The 20,587-nt window shown below is 39.8% G+C and overlaps 2 protein-coding genes across 2 annotated transcripts; both read left to right on the forward strand.

Moving 5' to 3' along the window:
* Positions 1 to 517: 517 nt before the first annotated feature.
* Positions 518 to 3,924, forward strand: trmt112 (tRNA methyltransferase activator subunit 11-2). The gene is made up of 4 exons (XM_046849188.1): positions 518 to 737; positions 3,160 to 3,261; positions 3,333 to 3,425; positions 3,533 to 3,924. Exons 1-4 carry the CDS (start codon positions 663 to 665, stop codon positions 3,632 to 3,634), a joined length of 372 nt encoding a protein of 123 aa, XP_046705144.1. The 5' UTR covers positions 518 to 662; the 3' UTR covers positions 3,635 to 3,924.
* Positions 3,925 to 6,099: 2,175 nt separating this feature from the next.
* tgfb5 (transforming growth factor, beta 5) lies at positions 6,100 to 10,961 on the forward strand. The gene is made up of 7 exons (XM_046849187.1): positions 6,100 to 6,913; positions 8,015 to 8,178; positions 8,338 to 8,470; positions 8,840 to 8,950; positions 9,128 to 9,305; positions 10,027 to 10,180; positions 10,290 to 10,961. The coding sequence occupies exons 1-7, from the start codon at positions 6,571 to 6,573 to the stop codon at positions 10,446 to 10,448; spliced, it is 1,242 nt and encodes a 413-aa protein (XP_046705143.1). The 5' UTR covers positions 6,100 to 6,570; the 3' UTR covers positions 10,449 to 10,961.
* The last annotated feature ends 9,626 nt before the right edge of the window (positions 10,962 to 20,587 follow it).

Here is a 20,587-nt window from a genome sequence, read left to right on the forward strand (position 1 = left end):
GTAGTTCTTTTCTAGTGATTCTCTTGAAATACATACACTTTATTGGTCAAATATATTAATTAAATTGTGTTGATTAAATTAATTTCATAAAATTAAATAAATAGAAAAACTGAATTAAATAATTGACACCTATTAGACCCCATCAGTAGAAGAATGCTGAGGTTACACTTTTCAGGAAAGTGTAGGAAGGAGGTTTATGCATGTGGTGAGTGAAGATATGCAGGTAGTTGGTTTGAAAAAGGCAGATGTAGAGCAAAGGGTGTATGGAGACGGAAGATCCGCTGTGGCGACCCCTAATGGGAGCAGCCGAAAGCAGCCGAAAGAATAAGAAGGAAAAATTAGACCCAATTTGGGTAATACAAATTTAATATATGGGTGTTAGAGCGCACAATAATCACAAGAGGGCGCACTTCCGACAAAAAAACCCCAGTCATTTTGTGCCCTAGGTTTAGGGGACAAAGGAAGTTTCTACAGATAAAGAAGGAGTTGTAGATCCTTTTCGTGACCTGCAGGTGGCATTGGAGTGCCTTAGTTTAGCCTAAACGCTCATTTCTACAGCACAGAAGAAGAAGAACACGTGAAAGCAAAGCAGAGTTAGCTTATATCTAATATACCTAATTTTCGTGATATTTGTATTTTTTTGTTATAACCTCACAGAGACAATGAAATTGTTAACGCATAACATGTTGACGTCGCATGTGAAAGGAGTAACTAATGGATATCCGCTTCTGATCAAGGTAAACATGCTAGTTCATGTGTAGTCTGCTAGATTAGATAGATTAGTGTTCAGATGTAATGTCAATATCTCGACCATAAAACACTTAAGGGGTGAGCAGAAGTCTAAATTTTGTATTATTCCCAAAATATAATTTTTGTTAAGTCTATAATAACACATGGGGAAGTCTCCACATTTGTTGTCAATTAAATTAACGTATTTCCTAAATGGGGATTGATACTGGTATTGAATTATAGTCAGTGTTTCAGTTTTATTTTGTCTTATTTATCATTGTTTATCGCGTCTTACAACTTCCATGGCACATTTGACAAAACATTTATTACAACCTGTAAAACCCCAAATTTTATTAGTTTTTTTTTTTTACTTTGACACATTTGTACTATATTAACAGCACATTTCCTTTTTTTATTATTATAATTAAACTTGAAGCACACAGGTTGAGATTTATATTTTTATTTAGTTACTGATTGATTTGCCTGACAGTTAGTTATAACTTACAAAGGAATATCTTTCTTAAGGTGGTGGTCTACTACTATTACTACTGTAATGTCAATATTGATAATTGTTTATTATAATTATTATTATGTTCCCACTGTTCCCACTATTTCACACTGTTTCAAAATCAAATGTGATGCTTGTAAATTCCTGTAGGTTTTCAAATTTCATTTAATTTCTTTTAACGATGGACATTGTCTTCCAAGCTGCTTTGTGTGTGTGTGTGTGTGTGTGTGTGTGTATATATCAGTGGCGGCTACTGGTCTGTCAGAGAGGGGAAGCTCATTTTCGGCCTACATCATAAAATTGTCTATTTATTTAAAAGTAAATTCTGCCCTACGTTCCTTTTCAAGAAAATGGTCTGTGACCCTGTCGTACCAACTAGGAGTCTTTTCAAGTGACTTGACCAGTGTCCTCTCAATGGCCAGCAGAGCTAGGCTGCTTAAACGGCCTTGGCCCATTGTGTTTCGGGTGTAGGACTTGAGTCGCTTTAAACAGGAGAAGCTCCTTTCTACACCTGCAGATGTAGCTCCAATTGTTGCCACTAATGAGAACAGTTTGTAAAGCTGAGGCATTGCACTGTCCAACTCCATGTCTTTAAGGAACACCAAGTAATCACACAGCTTTCCCCTGTTACCCTGCAAGTCCTGATCTGAATACAGGACTTGAAGTTCTGACCTCAGTCTTCCTGAATCAAAGTGATGGCCATGAATGAAGGAATGAATGAATGAATGAACGATCTAAAAAAATATTAAACTCTGTAAAACTGAAACAAGGAATGTGGTGTATAATTGTGTGAAATGTATGATGAAAATCAAGCAATTTCGCCAAGCAAATATCAAAGAAATAGGTTGCAGCAGTTTTATTTCGACTGAACTTGAGAAATCCGCGATGGGACTGAGCGCGAATAGCTTCAGTGATTCCTTATAGTACAGAATCGCTGTCAGTCAAAAGGAGATGCAGTCTTTCGACAGACCCTCCAATCATCACGCAGAAGCTCGGAGTCCGGGCCAGCCCACTCCCATTCACCCCAGAGACGCTGAGCGTCCGTGGGCGGGACATAATCGCAGCGTTTATCCAATGACCGTCTAGTTTCGAAGCGCTGAAAAAAACCGTTCAAAGCAGCCCCATTGAAGTCAATGGACGCTGGGCTTCAATAGGGAAATGCACTGTGACGCTGCGGGAATGTATGAGAAGGAAATCGAGTCAGCCGACCTGCTATATGTAACTGATTCTGAACGAACTCGTCTTTGAGATGAACGTTTTCTAACGCATTTTTAGTCAATAAAATGTTAATACAATAGTACATATTTGACCATTAATTTTGTGACATTATAAGGGAAGCCGAGCTTCCCTTGCAGTCTTAAAGAAATCGCCTCTGGTATATATATATAAACAAACTCTGGATGTTTATTTGATCAGCTATCCTCATTTCTAGAACAGTGTGTTATACAGTCAAAAATATCATTGTAGTTTTAACATAAACATGATTTTGTTAAACTGTTCTTTAATTCAGACTTTAAGGTTCCCTGGTGGTCTAGTGGTTAGGATGCGGCGGGTTCAATCCCCCGGTCAGGGAACCAACCCCAGCCACTTTCAGTGCCGGTCCCAAGCCCGGATAAATTGGGGAGGGTTGCGTTAGGAAGGGCATCCAGCGTAAAAACATGTGCCAAATCAAACATGCGGAGGATCCGCTGTGGCGACCCCTAACAGGAGAAGCCAAAAGAAAGTTTTTTAATTTAGACTTGAGTGAAAACCTGTTCACATCAATTCACAAAGCCATTTTCTTAGTTTCTAAGCTTCTACTTAGTCTGTCTATGTGGTGCCACAGCAGCAGCAATTTTGTTTTCCATTAATAAGAACCCCAATCAGAAGTAAGGCATCAGCATGGATGTTCATTAATTGTCTGTTTCTTTTCCACTCTAAAGGCGACAGAGGTCAAAGTAAATGAAGTTGAGTTCAACCCTCAGTTTGTGAGCCGAATGATACCAAAGCTGGAGTGGAGTGCTTTAGTCAGTGCAGCAGAAGGGGTGAGGATGGTTCACCTTATAATTCAACATGGTCCCTATAAGAGCATGGACTAACTAGGTTCTTTCCACAGTTGGGATACCTGCAGGACTTACCCAGCACACTTGTATCAAACTATGAGAAAGATGAAGACTTTTTACGCAAAGTGCACAAAGTCCTACTGGAGGTAACTGTGACGAAGTGTCTTGTTTTTACTATTCTTTATCAATAATAGATATTCAGTCTGAATATGTCACTACGTGTATAAACTGGTCTGATATCCTCTGTAAATAGGTGGAGGTGATAGAGGGGACTCTGCAATGCCCTGAGTCTGGCCGAGAATTTCCCATCTCAAGAGGAGTCCCAAACATGCTCCTTAATGAAGACGAGTCGTAATAGACGTCCCAAATCCCATTTTATTCAAATGTAACTAACAGACAGCACACCATATAACTGTAATATGGGATTGCAGGAGAGTTCAATTGAACTGTAATGAGTTGAGATGTCAATCAAAAACAAATGCTGTTCCCTTAAAACAGTTGTAATCATCCAAACCTGGCTCAATATCGAAGAAATTAATTTTAATAGACAGTTTCACTGGTCATGGTCTTTATTTTCTCAGCTCTTGTTTGGATTATGTTCAGTGTGTTTTGTAATATACTTTTCAATAAAACTGTGTTACAGAATTGCCTTTTCACTATATCTTGAATGAATCTAGTAAATGAATCATGAAAGATGTCTAGTAGAATTTTGAATGTTTTGAAATTAAAATATAAATTTATTTGATTACTGGGTTTTTTTTGTTAACTAGTGTCTCTTTTTTCACCCTTGTCTCTTTTTTCAGCATGGGAATGCAGCAGGCTAATAATTATCCAAAATGATTTTTCCCCAAAGATTTTTTTTTCTAGTCTTAAACGGTTTTGGCTGCTGCCTGTTTCTTAGGGCTTGAACTGATGTTTACACTGAGAGCAGTGAGGGAGGAATGACGTGGCTTTTTAAAGCCTATATTTGGGAAAAGAGGAGGTCGGAGGTGGGAAATGGCATTTTTTTTATGGTCCGCTTCTTTTAAGCCTTAGCTTGCTGCAATATCTCCACTAACCTCTAGGGGGAAATCATCGCCCTTCCCTTGGCGCTAGATGTCGCCAAACCATCCACGTAGACTTTTTTTTTCATTCTACTGCTTTTGAAGAAATTTTCAGATTCTAGTCATGTTTGAACAGGAAAATCTTTTTGTTCATCAGTCCTATCAACCTCCCTGATTATAAATTCCTCGGAGCACATTTCCTCATCTCAAGATTAATGTTTTTTAACCACTTCAAGTGCAATTATAGCTCTTTGGCTGAGGCTGTAATAAGCTTATAATGGAGGAGGTGCAGTAAAGCTGTTTTTGAAAGATTAACGATCGAGTAGTTCACGCACTGTAATTAACAAGAACACTGAGAGGGGAAAAAAGGAGTGGAGTCCAAATGAAAAGACTGAGATATGGGGTAGGTATTAATCATTTCCATTAGAGAATGAAATGATTCCGAGTAATAATACACCCAGACACAGCAGCTATAGCTGTTTATTAAATTATTTTTTTACACTGAACTTTTGTTTTAATTTTAAGTCTGTGGTTTCACCTCTCCTCTATAGTTGCTGTGGCCGAGAATCACCAAAACTAAAAAGCTGAAGACACTTGACATAATAGCTTCAGATTCCTGTTCTTGGTTATTGCATGGCTTGGTTTCCTATTGATGAAGCCCCTCCACTGCAAGAGCTCATGTGCATTCTAAAATGCTTTTCTGCTCACCGCAGTTGTAATCTGCCAATCTAATATTACATATTTTTAATAACAACCATGCCAAAAAGTCATTACACTTTTTTTTTTTAATTCTGAAGTTTTAAGCAAGTACCTGAAGATCCTGACCTGTATTTGCCTGATTTTAAGCATATATACGCTCTACTGTTTTTCCTCCTGAGAAAAAGGTCAGAATTGTCATTCATCACCATCCTTGTGGGCACAGTGGGTCCAAAAATACACTTTACACACAGTCGGACTGTATTTTATGCAATAACACAATGCACTTGTCTCACTATCCTTTTGAGGACCTTTTAATGCAAATGTGCTAAATCTAAACCTGACTAACCTCAGTAACCAAAACAAAATTTTTTTTAACTCCACATTCCCCCACGTGAATAAAGAATAAATATTTAAATGTTAAATGTACCATATAATCCCATTTATATGAGGACTGTCTATCCATTATGGCAAAATCAAACAGAGCACTTTTAATTGGCCAAAATGTGTGTTTTATAGAATAGAATAGAATAGAATAGAATAGAATAGAATAGAATAGCCTTTATTTGTCACATATACATTAAAGAAAAGTGAAATTTGCTTTTCGCATATCCCAGCTTGCTCAGAAACTGGGGTCAGAGCACAGGGTCGGCCATGATACAGCGCCCCTAGAGCACAGAGGGTTAAGGGCCTTGCTCAGGGGCCCAATAATGGCAGCTTGGCGATACCGGGGCTTGATCTAGTGCTTAGTGCAGGCTCAATATATAAAGACGACTTCAGCGTCTTTCCCTTAATATACAAAGAAATAAAGGCATGCCTCTTTTGTTAAGGCTACGTAACAATTTGTCCGTGGTGGGATAATAAATTGAGGTTTTAAACGTAAAACCTACAGACTAGGCTGTTATTTTTTTTACATTTATTTATTTTATTGGGGGTTCAGCGAAAAAGAAAGAAAAGTCTAGTGGTTCATGGGCGAGTAACATTAAAAAGAACGTGGACCCACTAAAATAGCCTCTCTCCAAAAACTCCGAGTCGCACCGCAAAAATCCAAAGCATTGCTTCAACACCACACTCGACCTCAGACACACTCAGAGGAGAGTCTCCACTTTCTTCCTTCTTTACCTCACCGGCAGCTAAAGGTTTAAAGGATATATTCAAAGATATATTGCTGAGATTCACTTTTTTATTCTTTTTTTTTTATATAATGACGTGCTGCATAAATCGTGCAATTTTTTTCTCAAATAATTTCTTTACATTTAGAGTGTGCGGGTGAAAGAAATAATGCACAAGATAATTTTGTAAGATAGATATCATTTTTTATTAGGCAAGGCTACTATGTGTAAGTTTGGAGCACGCGGAGCAACGTGATGCCACACAGATAAAAACCTGCACGTGAGCGCGGCGTGGGTCAGTCAGTCACCAGGTGCACGCGCCAACACTGAGAGCGCAGCTCCAACAGAGCGGAGCAGCGAAACAAACCGGAGTCCAGAACCGGATTATTATTATTATTTGTTTGTTTGTTTTTACTTAACTTGATTTTTCTTAAACAACCATGTGGTTCATCAATATCGCGCTGCTTATCCTAAAGTTATCCGTGTCGGCTGAGGGCTTTTCGACGTGCCAGTCTTACGACTTGGACGATCACAAGTCCAAGAGGATAGAGGCAGTGCGCGGACAGATCCTGAGCAAACTGCGTATCCGATCTCCACCAGATTCCGCAGCTCCCCCGCAGCCCGAATCGGTGCCTTTCGAGGTCATGCTGCTTTATAACAGCACCAAGGACCTGCTGAAGGAGCGCGCGCGCCATGCCGAGTGCGAGCGCGAGAGCAGCGAGGAAGATTACTACGCTAAAGAGGTGCAGCGAGTGGACATGCTGCCTCAGCGCCCCGACCCCAGTGAGTGATACACTCTCCCACTCATTTCCCTGCAAAATCACTAATTCAAACACCACCATGCTCTGTCGACTCCATATGGTCATATTCTATCGATACCACGATCAACAGCGTCACGATACACCGTATGACACTGAAGTATCGGCAGTACCTCACATCTAACTGACTTGAACTTTTCCATTTCCTTTTATTTTCATGTTCGATTATTTATATTTTTGTGAGGTTTATATACAAGTTTGTTTTCCACGTCTGTCCATGTCTAAATAAAAAATGTTGGAATAAAATGTAGCATATATTTAGTGATTTAGCACATCACCTACTCCTATTCACAGTTCACTCATGCTGCACACTATGAGGGGGTTTAAGAAAGATGGGTCTGACCCCCTAAATACAAATATCTCCAGGCAAAGTTTAGGTTGGTGTATGTTTTAAAGAAAATGTATTTCATTTCAGAATTCAAATGAATCGCGTTGGATTTCATGTTAATTAATTAACAAGAAAATAGGCTATGAAGTCCAAACCCACTCCTATGCCCAACTTCACCCTTAATATAGTTTAAATAACTAGTCATGTGAATTGTTTCGAATTGTGAGACTATTGTGAAAAATCACACGTCTGAACACACATCAATAAGAGACTGTAACAGTGATTGATTGACTAATTGATCAATTGGTTGATTTATAAACCTTGCCATAAGCTTGCCTTAAGAATAATTACATTTGCATTCATGCTAAAGAAGTATGTGCCCACACAAAACAAGTTCTGACCTAAACATGTCATTTTAACAAGTTATGTCTATAAATGTCCTCCTACAAATGCTCTAGGGGGATAAAACTAACCCCAGTGAAATACCTTATATGATTTAAAGTCGATGTATACTGCCACTTTCTGTTCTCATTTAGTGTACTCGTACTTATACCGATCCTGTTCAACAAATCAGATACAATCAGGTCGTTGAATCCCAAATAGTTTCAATGGATTATTTTTGGGAGACTCATAAGAGACTGATGTTGATTTGAAGCTGTAGGTGTATTTAACTACCTTGAGGTGAACGTTTTAAAAAACCTTCCAGACTTTAAAAGAATGATGCTGTTATTTCCACAGATGCCATAAACACGGTGCCTCAGAGTCCATACTTCAGAGTGGTGAAGTTTGACGTCACCAATGTAGACAGAAATTCTAGCACACTTGTCAAGGCAGAGTTCCGCATATACAGGGTGCAGAACACGCATGCACGAGCCACGGATCAGCGAGTCGAAATATACCAGGTGAATTCAATCAACAATGTGTGTTGTTAACCTGCAGAGTAGGTTACATAGAGTTAATAGTTAATAGTGATGTCAAACAAAAGAGGTCTCATTTGAAATATGTTTGATTTGAAAACATTTCAAGTCTATAACTGCATCTATTGTTCTCTTTTCCTCCAGATTCTGAAATCTGATGATATTACAGGTTCCACTCATAGGTATATAGATTCCAGAATCGTACAGCCACGAGCCAAGGGGGCATGGCTGTCGGTTGACGTCACAGAGACTGTGAAAGAGTGGATGGCTTATAAAGGTCAGAGAGTTCAAGTAGTCACACCACACAGGAAGTAGGGCTGCACCACACAGACAAAACACTATATCAGGATTATATTGGTGCATATTGCATTTGTGCTAGAAATATGCTGGTGAGCTTTTAATCTAACATGGATAAAGACCGGCCTGGATTGGTTTGACCAAAATTATTTATGTAATGTTTGCCACAATATATCAAAACACCCACAGAAATGCTCATTTGGATTTATTGGTTCAGCTTGGTCAAGATGCACCATGCATGAAAAATAATTTTTCGAATGTTAACTTGCATATTGCAGCATGGTGAACTGTAAAAGTCATTTGGGCTAGATGAGAATCAGTCATTTTCTCTCATTATTCCCCCACTTAGAGAAGAACTTGGGCCTGATGCTTAGTGTTCATTGTCCATGCTGCACATTTGTCCCATCCACAAATAATATTATGCCCAACAAGAGTGAGGAGTTGGAAGCTCGATTTGCAGGTCAGGGTCTTTTGATTTCTTCTTGCTCCAATATAACCTGCTTCTTCTGGATTGATGTAACTCATATAATAAATAATTAGTGATTATTTATGAAATAAAATTAATTCATTTAATGAATCAGTGATCTCAACTTAACAGTAATAACTGACTTTACATCTAACTATGTCCATTTTACAGGTGTAGATGATGACCTGAATCGCCCTAACCGCAGGCCAGGTCTGACTAAAGGCCAGATAGAGTTCAGTACTAAAACACCACACCTCATACTGACCCTGCTGCCCACAGATCGTTTGGAGAACCCCAACAAAAAGAACCGCAAGAAGAGGGCAGCCGCTGATGCTACAACATGCTCCAGGTAGCATTGGAAATCCATAAAAATATATGTGCAAAACTTCCAGATATCTGAATGTGTGTGTGTGTGTGTGTGTGTGTGTGTGTGAGTGAGTGAGAGAGAGAGAGAGAGATAGCATGTATAAAAGAGTCTCTGTATTGAGCTGTACTGTAAACGTACATACTGGCATACAGTATACTTAGTGTTTGCGTGCAGCGACTTGCTTAGGGAGTGCCTTGTGTCTAAGTGTGGAAAGAAATAACAGAGATGTGCATGAACCTAGTCTCTGTTCACCTTCTCATTGCTGAATAAACCATGAATAGTTTAAACATTTACACATTTAACTAGACTGCTTAGTGTGTACTGAGTAGTGTGGAGAAAATCAATTTGATGAGTGATTTTGTGTGCAATATTAAATTTTTAAGAGAAGTAGAAGTAGGCTTCTTGATTCTTTAATTTGAAGTGGATGTATTTGCTTGGTAAGGTATCTTCGCTCAGTCTCTTTTAAGGCACCTATTTTATATCCATTATGCCTTAAGCTTTTGTGTGACTTCAGTGATCACAAATGACAAATTTCTAGGCATAACTTTGTTGTTCAGGTTTAACAATTGTTGAATCTGTATTAGCATTTTGAGATGGAAAGCAATGTAATATATACTACTGTAAGATACTGCAAGCAAAGAGGATGCACTCCTTTTTAAGAATTTAGCCATTAACTGTACTTTTTTTGTGAATCCTCCCATAGGAATGCAGATCAAGGCTGTTGTTTAAGGTCTCTGTACATTGACTTCCGTCGGGACCTAAACTGGAAATGGATCCATGAACCGAAAGGATACAAAGCTAATTTTTGTGCTGGCAATTGCCCGTATTTGTGGAGTGCAGACAATCATTATAATATGGTGTGTGTCTGGGTTGTGTTTTCAATCCAGTGTATTGTCCTATAGTTTTTTTTGGTCTTCTGAAACTATGTACAAAACAATCCATTGTGTCTCACTTTGTCTTGTCCAGATTTTGCCACTTTATAACAAAATGAATCCCGAGGCATCTGCATCCCCCTGCTGTGTGCCCCAGGACCTGGAGCCTCTCACTATCGTTTATTTCCTTGGTCGGACTCCACGGGTGGAGCAGCTCTCAAACATGGTGGTCAAATCCTGCAAATGCCGCTGACTGCTGGAGGTATGGAAGTAGCCACGCTGAAGAGATAGAGCGCACAGGAGAGGACGCAGGAGATGCAGTAGAGCATGGACAATATCTGGGGACTGCCAGAAGATTGAGCGAAAACAACTCAGATGTTGGTGCGCACATTTTCTTTTTCTCAGGTTTCACTCATTTCGAGTCGATTCAGAGAGATGCACAGCATTAATCGATATTGTAAATCATTCAAATGAAACTGTTTCAGGTACATAAATGCCATTCAGTCTTGTTGTCCTTCATGTTTCAAACTGTTTTTCTATCATAGTGTTTTAGTCTGATGCAGCTTCAGTTTAAAGAAAATATTTAAAAGACGGTAGTCAAAGAACCACGAGGAGTTAGAACATGACCTAGTTGTGCAAAAGCAGTTTATTGTAGAACTGTAGAGCAGTTGTTTTTGAATTGTTTTGATTTCACAAAGTGTACATATTTTTCCAGACAGGTAAGGGTTTTATGTTTATACACCAAATAAAAGCTGATTACATGACACAGATTTGACACTTTTCATCAGGTATGTTGTTTATGTTTATGATGTTTATAAAAAAAATGAGACACTGTATAATGAACGGAAGTAAAGGGCTGGATTCATTCACTCAATTGGAAGCAAAAAACCCTCAAAGTAAATAGTAAAAGCATGTCATATATTATAGGTTATATATGATATTAGAGTGGCTGGATGCACTGAAAGCTCACATTTGTGTCGTGAGCTCAGCAGCCCAGTGCGGTCTTGCAGGGCTCCGGCATAAACAGGATGAAAACTATTGCCAAAGAAACGCCAGATTTAAACGCCTGGTCTTCAGGGTTTGTGGTGACACAGTAGGGGAAAAAAGACATTTGAGAAACCAGAGGCTGATAGAAAGCTTTTCACGCCCTCTATAACAGGCCAAGCAATCTTTACGACAAGTTTATTTATACACCAACCTCAGGCTCATCTATATTGCTGAATCATGTGATTTTCTCTGTGGGAGACTCTGTCGATTTGGCCTACATATTGCTTTGGTTTATTTACTTCCAACCTTCTCTACCTGCAAAGCCTCAGTTTATCATTTAAAGCCTAAACTATAAGACTTGGCATTGCATGACACTGTTTGTTTTTTAGGGGAGACATTAAGTTTTTTGTGCCACTCTAATGTTTATCTGTGTAGCTCTGCGGCTGCTGAGGGCGAGCTCTGGGAAATGAGAGGCTTTCTCTGTCTGGCTGCCAGAGTTAAAACAGGCAAAATGCCTCCGTCTTTCGGGCCCTATGAAAACAACTTTTTACAACCCATGAAAAGGGATGCCGAGAAAGAGTGAGGGAGTCAAGTGGGTGTTAAATGCAGTTACATAAGTGGTTCCTAAATAGGATCAACAAAATATTGCATCTAAGCAGCTAAGTCATCCTGAGACACTCAGCTTATTTCTCTGTGGCTTTGTAAACAAAAGCTAATGCCACAGTTCTGAAGTTCTTTTGGGCTCCAGCATTCTATATATTAAAAGAAAGTTTCATGGAAAAAATGTAATATCTCCTCGAATCACCAAATATTTAGATATATAATTAAATTATAATAATAACCTTATAATGCTCATCTTGTATATGGTTTACTAATAATCAGTATCAATTTAAATGTAATTGATTAAATGTTGTTAAAATATATTTACTTAAGTATGTATTAACTGTACGAGAATTGTGGCACAGCAATTAGCATCCTACACAGTTTCAGGGTCCTCAGTTTGAGCTGGAGTTCAGGCTTCTGTATCGCATGTTCACACTTATGAGTTCTTTCCTTGTACCTTACAAAAACATGCCATGTAAGCGGACTGGCAAGCAATTCTATATTTTTGTGTATATGTGTGTGTATCTTTGCCTCGCATCCAGTACTCAAATGGACTTTAGATCCTCTGTGACAGTGACCAGGATAAAGAGTGCACTTAATATATATCACTTTATAAACTATAAATATTTGTAAGTTTATGAATGAACTAGAAACCCTGGTGCTGTAAGGCAGCAAGACTAACCAGCCCACCACAATGCTACCCGAAGTCAGCATTGTAAATGATATTTGACTTGGCCAATCTACCTTATGTTCACTCACTTACATTTCAGTAACCAATCCCAATCAAGGTCCTGGTGGATTTAAATACTCTCCTAGCAGCAATTTTCCATCAGGCAGGAAGATTTGCTGTGGATCACAAGGCACCAATCACAAACACACATTCACATTCATTCACACCTGGGGCATTGAAACTTAATGAAACAGCCTACCTGCCTTTTTTGTACACAGGGTGGAGAGCCCACAGGAAACTTACATGACCACTGGAGAGAACATACAAATCAAAACCAGGACCCTGCAACTGCTAGCTGTAACCTTTATCTATAAAAAATGAAAAGTACTTTTCAGAAATTAAAAATAAATTTTTAACTCTACTGAAAGGGCAGCTTTGTCAGCGAGATTTTTACAGATTTCCTAGCATGGCCATGCCGGTGGACCAGATAAACCAGCACTATACCAGCACGAACCTGCATGAACCAGCTTAGCTGTTTTTCAGCAGGGAGCCCAGAATAATTTGGATATATTTAGCTTTTTAACTACATATTGCTTTTTATTTGCTTGCTCTCAAAAGGCAGCACTTGAGAGCAAGCAAACCAGGCAATTGCTTGGGGCCCCCAGTCAGACTATGCACAAAGTAAACAAAAATCAGGCTCAAATCTTTGTCAACAAATATACTGTTTTCATGTGGGTTGGGTAATGGATACATTCAATGTCCTAATAATAAAAAAAAGACTATTGGTTTTTTTTTTATTATTTGGTAGTAAAACGTTAAGGTGTCCCAGTGTAATTTTAATTGCAATTCTCTTTTATTATACACAATTAGTCCATGTGTACATCAGTATGAAGGTATATTAGTAAGCAAGGATTGAACAAAAACATTCAACATATAGTTGAGATTGTATTGGAACATTTGGACCACCTACTTTGACTCTTGCACTCAAAAAATACTCACATTTTAAACCAAGAGGTGCCAAGAACATAAGCATAAGATAGTTCAATTCAGAGATAACAGCTGAATTAAAAGAAATGTAAAAGGTAAGATCATTTAAGCATTAGAAAGATGTTACATGTGAAATCCAGTAAAATCATTGTGGGTGTGAAGATCACTTGGGGAAGGAAACTCGCAAGATTTACTTTTTGTTTGTGCACAGATGTTACTATTTAAGCAAATGCAGTTTTGTTAAATGCTGGTTTTCGCTTGCGGTTTGCTCATTGAAGCTAAATGCTTAAATTTTCATTATTTATTAACTATATTAAAACACATGCTCTGGAAAAATGGATCCTTGTGCATTTATTTCAAGGTAAACAGTTAATCTCTTACTAAAAGGATTCTCCTAGAGATTATTTTTCATTCAGAAACAGTACTACAGATTATTAGATTTTTTTTACATGGAAAGGAGGATAAGTCATGCATTATAGTTCCCTTTCAGGAATTGAGCTGCTGCGAAACGTGTTGTTCACGCTCTGAATCTCGTGACTTCATTGCCGGGCGACGTCGCGCAAACCAGGAAGCTACAAAATGGGAGCGACATCAGCTTCTGTTGTTCAGGTAAGCGCTTTGTGTGTGAATCGCTGCAGCATGGTTAAGAAGCAAACAAACTTTCACATGTGTGTCCCACCTTGCCCCCTTTTTATTACGGAGGGACACACATGAGCTTTGCATTGTTGCTTGGGAGTGGAGCATGTATAATAGGCTCTTGAGAGAGACAATTGTATGTGCGGTAGCTGTTTCCAGAGATCACTCTTCGAGGAGAGTGATCTCCCTCACGGCTCAGGCTCCACGCTTGCTTAGGCGAAGCGGCGACGAAGGTCGTGGGGCTCGCAGGCCGACCTAGCAGAAGGCATGGAGAGGGATGAGTCCTTTCCCCCTATTGTGCTGCTCCCGGGAGTTCTGGAAAGAATCCTACAGGAATGAGCTCATCTCCTTTTGGTGGCACCTCGTTGGCCGGGCAGACCGTGGTTTACGGACCTGCTGTCCCTCCTCGAGGGACATCCTTGGGAAATTTCTACCAGGAGGGATCTCTTCTCACAGGCAGGGGAAACCCTGGTTCACACCCACCCATATTTATGGAAGCTGTGGCTGTGGCTCCTGAGGGGGTGCCGTTCCTAGCAGCTGGTCTCTCTACTGAGGTAGTAGAGACCATTCTCCGTTTCAGAGCTCCCTCCACGAGGAGGGTGTATGCCACTAAATAGCATCTGTTCACAACATGGTGTGAGCACCATTAGTTGGACCCAGTTAACCGGTTGGTTCAGTTCTGCAGTTCCTGCAGGAAGAGTTTGCCACAGGTTTGGCTCCGTCAACACTGAAGGTTTGCGTGTTCGCTATCATGGCTTATTGTACCCCGCTAGTAGGGCAGTCGCTGGGGAAACACCCCCTCGTGACATATTTCCTACGCGGCCGAAGTGGCCCTTAGGTATCTGTCGGTTAAGACTTTTCTTCTGGCAATTTCCTCCCTCAACAGGGTTGGGGACCTAAAGGCTCTTTCAGTGGCCCCGTCTCTCCTGGAGTTTGCCCCTGGCATGGCCAGTGCTATCCTTTACCCTAAACCAGGGTATGTGCTTAATGTGCCTGTGGCTCTCTCACAACCTGTTGTTTTGCAGGCATTGCCCTCCTCCTTTTCTAGCCCCTAACCAGGAAAAGTAAAATTGACTGTGTCCAGTGCGAGCAAGTCGGAGCAGCTGTTCGTCTGCTATGGCTCTCATAGGAAAGGTTTCCCAGCTAATAAGCAGACACTCAGTAGATGGATTGTGGATGCCATTTGTCTGTGTTATGAGTCCTCTGGTCTTTCCACTTCTTTTGAAGTTAAGGCTCATTACACCCGGGGTATGGCAGCCTCTATGGCCTGGTCCGCTGGAGTGTCGCTCCAGGACATTTGTAATGCTGCGGGCTGGTCCACCCCACTGACCTTTGTCAGGTTCTACCTTCTTACCTTCTCCATTTTCAGAAGCTGATGTCGCTCCCATCGCAATCCTATTTTGTAGCTTCCTGGTTTGTGTGACGTCGCCCGCCAATGACGTCACGACTGCCTATTGGCCAGGTTTACATGTGATTCAAAGCATGAACAACACAAGAAGCATTTTGACGCAGCTCTCGTTCCCTCAGGGAACTAGGTTTACATACGTAACCTAGTGACGTTTTTCATCGACCCATTTTCCCCATGAGTGTATCTTCAGTGAAATTTGAACACCATTCATCCAAACTCTGTGATTATTTCTGAGGTTAGTGGAACATGCCTGTGAGTTCGATTTTTTTTTTGCCCAAATTATTTCTTTAAATTTGAGACTTGGATTTCAGAGAGTGTTCGAGGTTTAGGCTAGGTGGGGTTTATTCTCAGATGACATAGTCCGTCCATCAAATCCACAGAGAACCTTCCTACACTTCTTCCTACTTCCTTCCTACAAGCTCTCCAAACCACACAGTAAACCAGGGCAGGCATGGTTCAAATGAAAGTCATATTCATAGGCTTTTTGTGGACACTTAATGAAAGTGTAGTCAAATTGGGCTGGATTGGACATGTTAAAAATTACTAAGGAATATGCCTAAGGACAGCAAGGAATACATTTAAAGTTAATTATGATTAACTAAATATTTATTTTGACTTCAGCTACAATTCAGTGTTGAGCTAAAGTGCCTGAATGCTGTTATTTTAATCCTCAGGACAGGAGCACCAGGACTGCCTTAAAAACCACAAACTGCACGTTATTATTATTTTTTTTTATATCTTAATAAAATTATATATGGTACACAATATATGACATTAGACTTTTCCTGCATATATTTTTTATCTGTGGTAAAATATAAAAAGCTGACTAATATAAAAAGGAGCTCACTTTTAGCTTGAGAATGTAACATCAAGAAACAATAGTGGTGAAGCACAATATTTTCAAATGATACCTGTAAGATACCTTAGATTTAAGCTTTTATAACCCCTACAGACCAGTATCAAGAGGTGACTTGTGGAACGTAGTTTAGATTTGTTTAGTTGGTCTGGGAATTACAGGTTGTCTCAAGTTTGAAGTTTGAGAAATTTGGGAATTTGTTTCCAATCAAAATATCAAAGACAACAATATTTAAATAGTTCAGGAAAACAAAACTTGATATTAAATTGGTAGATTAGCTACAATAAGGTATATTAGATCAGATATTTTGGTTCGCTTTGTAAGTCAACCATATTACTCATTAAACAGTCTTTATATCAGTTGTACAAATTCTTGACCTGCCTGTGCAATTCTGGGATAGTTTTATGAAAAATCATATCAACTTATTTTACAAATGCATAATCTGTTGTATAGTAGGTCTCTTTAAAGTTTTAATAATTTTCAAGCCAAACAATAGTCTTATTTTGGTATTTATTTCAACACAGTATTTGGTTTAAATTAAATTAAGTTGTTCTAAATGATATGAAGGTTATACATTTACAGTGTTATACAATATCCAAGGGAGCAATATTTAAATTAAAAAAGTAGAAAGTTTAATTCTCTGGACAAAATAGAACAAAAAAGTGTCCATATGCAGACATCAGTGCTGTGGGTGTAGAAAGGCAGTGTTAGGTGGGGCTGAGCTGCAGGCCCTCAGAGGTAGAAATTAGGGAAGCTTTGCCGGCCCTGTGGTGAGACTCCTCACTAAACTACCATCATGTGTTTGTCCTTTTGGCTCTAAATACCCCTTCACTATGCGCACCCAGCACTTATCCTTGCATCCTGGCTTGCCAGGGCCCTTACACAAGTCATTCCAAGAGCTGTCTCTTGCTGGACTGTAACGCTTTTCTTTCTCATTCTCATCTGCCACCCTGGGCATTTAAACCTGTCCAGGCAACTGCCTATGCAAATTGTTTGGACTGTCTTATAAACATGTTTGTCTTTGCAATCTAGACCCAGTTTTGTGTGTATATATTTTAAAACAGAAGTTTAGATATATAGCAATATGATTTGAGAAAGTAAACTTTATGGGGTTTTTTTGGTGTGTGTGTGTGTGTGTGTGTCAGTGAGTGAGTGAAGGAGTGAGTGAGTGAGAGAGTGAGAGAGAGAGAGAGAGAGAGAGAGAGAGACTTCAGAGTCAGTACCAAGCTAAAAAATATACATGCACATTTTTGCAACTGGATCGATTAAACAGTAATACGTTTTTGCCAACTTTTTTAATCCACATCTAATAAAAAAATCATAGAAAAATATGAAATGTTCAAAATGAACCGTCATACAGACATAAGACAGCCATAAGAGGGCGCCATCATTTTATCTGAGGTTCACTTCATACTTGATACTCTGTTCAGAACACAAAAAAAATTCAGCAGCTATAGTTAATGCATTAGATTCAAATACATTCATATCAACAATTAAATAAACATTTGTTAAGGTTTAAACGTATGTAATTACTTCTGCTCTTTCTTTAAGACCTGCAGATCAGGCAAAAATATCAAAGATAAATTTTCTGCAATATTTTATGGAAAAAACACCATGAAATCCTGTATGTAATGAAATACTAGTACAACATAAAGCAAGGTGTTTAAAGCTGTTGGAATGGTTAATAGAGTCTGTGGAGTGTATAAGATTTACGTTAATGTTGTTGGGTTCCAGTGTCTGTTTTTTCAATCTAAGACATCTAAACCATTTCTGGTTTGCTGGGGTGACATTTTAGGATTTAGATTTTACAACCATATTCACTTGTTCAATCATCATGTTAAATACATGGAAACTGATGGTTTCCTTCTGAATTAGAGTAGCATTCCTAGACAAGACAAATCATTTGGAACATGTACAGGAGGTCTGGTTTTTATTTACATTTGCATTTACATATGAAGCATTCGGCAAACGCCCTCATCCAGAATCACTTACAATTGTCGTATTTAAAGAAGTAAGCATTTGAGGGGTAAGGGCTTTGCTCAAGGGCCCAGGAACAGCAACCAGTCCAGTCAGCATGGTATGTCTATGGCATCTTGTGTTTGTATAGCAACCACCTCCACTTGTTGATTTATTTTAAATAATAGTCCTTATAAAGGAAAAACCCAGCCATTAGAGTTGCACAAGCAGTGCATTCTTAATCGCGGCCCCAAGCCCGGATAAACGGGGAGGGTTGCATTAGGAAGGGCATCCAGCGTAAAACATGTGCCAAATCAAATATGTGAATCAGGAATCAGAATATTTCATATCGGATCGGTCGAGGCCCGGGTTACCAACGAGGAAGAAAAAAATTCTAGAGTGAGTTAGATGGAGTGGTAGAAAGTGTGCCTAGGAATGACCGATTAGTGATTGCGACGGACTTCAATGGACATGTAGGTGAAGAGGTGGTGATGGGTAGGTATGGCCTTAAATAGAGAATTGTGGAAGGGCAGATGGTGGTAGATTTTGCTAAAAGAATGGACATGGCAGTGGTGAATACTCATTTTAAGTAGAAGGAGGATCATAGGGTGACGTTTAAGAGTGGAGGAAGGGGCACACAGGTGGACTATGTTCAATGCAGGAGATGCAACCTAAAAGAGATTGGAGACTGTAAGGTGTTGGCAGGGGACAGTGTAGCTAGACAGCATCAGATGGTGGTCTTTAGGATGGTTTTGGAGGTGAAGAAGAAGAGGAGGAGAGTGAGGCCTGAAAGAAGTATAAGATGGTGGAAACTGAAGGAGGAAGACTGTGGTGTGAGATTCAGAAAAGAGGTCAGACAGGGAACTCGGTGGTGGTGATGAGGTGCTGGATGATTTGGCAATTACTGCAGAAGTGATAAGGGAGACAGCTAGAAAGGTATTTGGTGTGACATCTGGAAATAGACAGTAAGACAAGGAGACATGGTGGTGGAATGAGGAAGTGCTGGAAAAACAGAATTGGGATTGACAGAGTGATGAGAAAAGTAAGCAGGAGTACAAGGAGATGCGGCAGCAGGTAAAGAGGGATGTGGCAAAAGCCAAGGAAAAAGCATATAAGGAGCTGTATAAGACGTTGGACACTAAGGAAGGAGAAAAGGATTTGTAATGACTGGCCAGGTCGAGGGACCGAGCTGGGAAGGATGTGCTGCAAGTTAAGAGCAGCTGATGAATGAGAAAAATGAGAGAGAGAGAAGGTTGGATAGTGTGGAGATGGTGAAGCAGGAAGTAGATAGGATTAGTAAGGAGAAAGTGAGAGCAGCGATTAAGAGGATGAAGAGTGGAAAGTCGGTATTACACAATGACATACTGGTAGAAGCATGGAGAAGTTTAGGAGAGATGGCAGTGGAGTTTTTAACAAGATTGTTTAACAGGATTTTGGAAGGTGAGAGGATGCCTGAGGAGTGGAAAATGAGTGTGCTGGTACCGATCTTTAAGATTAAAGGAGATGTGCAGACCTGCAGTAACTATAGGGGAATAAAGTTGATCAGTCACACCATAAAGTTATGGGAAAGAGTAGTGGAAGCCAGGCTGAGGGAAGAGGTGAATATCTGTGAGCAGCAGTATGGTTTCATGCCGAGGAAGAACATTACATACAGATTAATTGGTTTGAAAATGTTGAAGGAGAAGTATATCGAAGGTCAGAAGGAGTTGCATTGTGTGTTTGTGGATTTAGAGAAAGCGTATGACAGTGCAGAGAGAGGAGTTGTGGTATTGTATGAGCAAGTCAGGTGTGTCAGAGAAGTATGTGAGGGTGGTGCAGGACATGTATGAGGATAGTGTGACAGCAGTAAAGTGTGCAGTAGAGGTTAGATTAGTAGAGGTGCAGTGGAGGTTAGATTGCATCAAGGATCGGCTCTGAGCCCTTTCCTGTTTGCAGTGGTAATGGACAGGCTGACGGACGAGGTCAGACAAGAGTCTCCGTGGACCATGATGTTTGCGGTTTGATATTTGTGGTAAGAGTAGGGAGCAGGTTGAGAAGAGCCTGGAGAGGTGGAGATATGCTCTGGAGAGAAGGAAATGAAAGTCAGTAGATGTAAGACAGAGTACATGTGTGTGAATAAGAGGGAGGGCAGTGGAGTGGTGCGGTTGCAGAAAGAAGAGGTGGAGAAGGTGGAGGAGTTCAGGTTCCTGGGTTCAACAGTGCAAAGTAATGAAGAGTGTGTTAGAGAAGTGAAGAAAATAGTGCAGGCAGGGTGGAGTGGGTGGAGAAGAGTGACAGGAGTGATTTGTG

Source organism: Silurus meridionalis, chromosome 5, assembly GCF_014805685.1.
Source record: "Silurus meridionalis isolate SWU-2019-XX chromosome 5, ASM1480568v1, whole genome shotgun sequence".
Lineage (NCBI taxonomy): Eukaryota > Metazoa > Chordata > Actinopteri > Siluriformes > Siluridae > Silurus > Silurus meridionalis.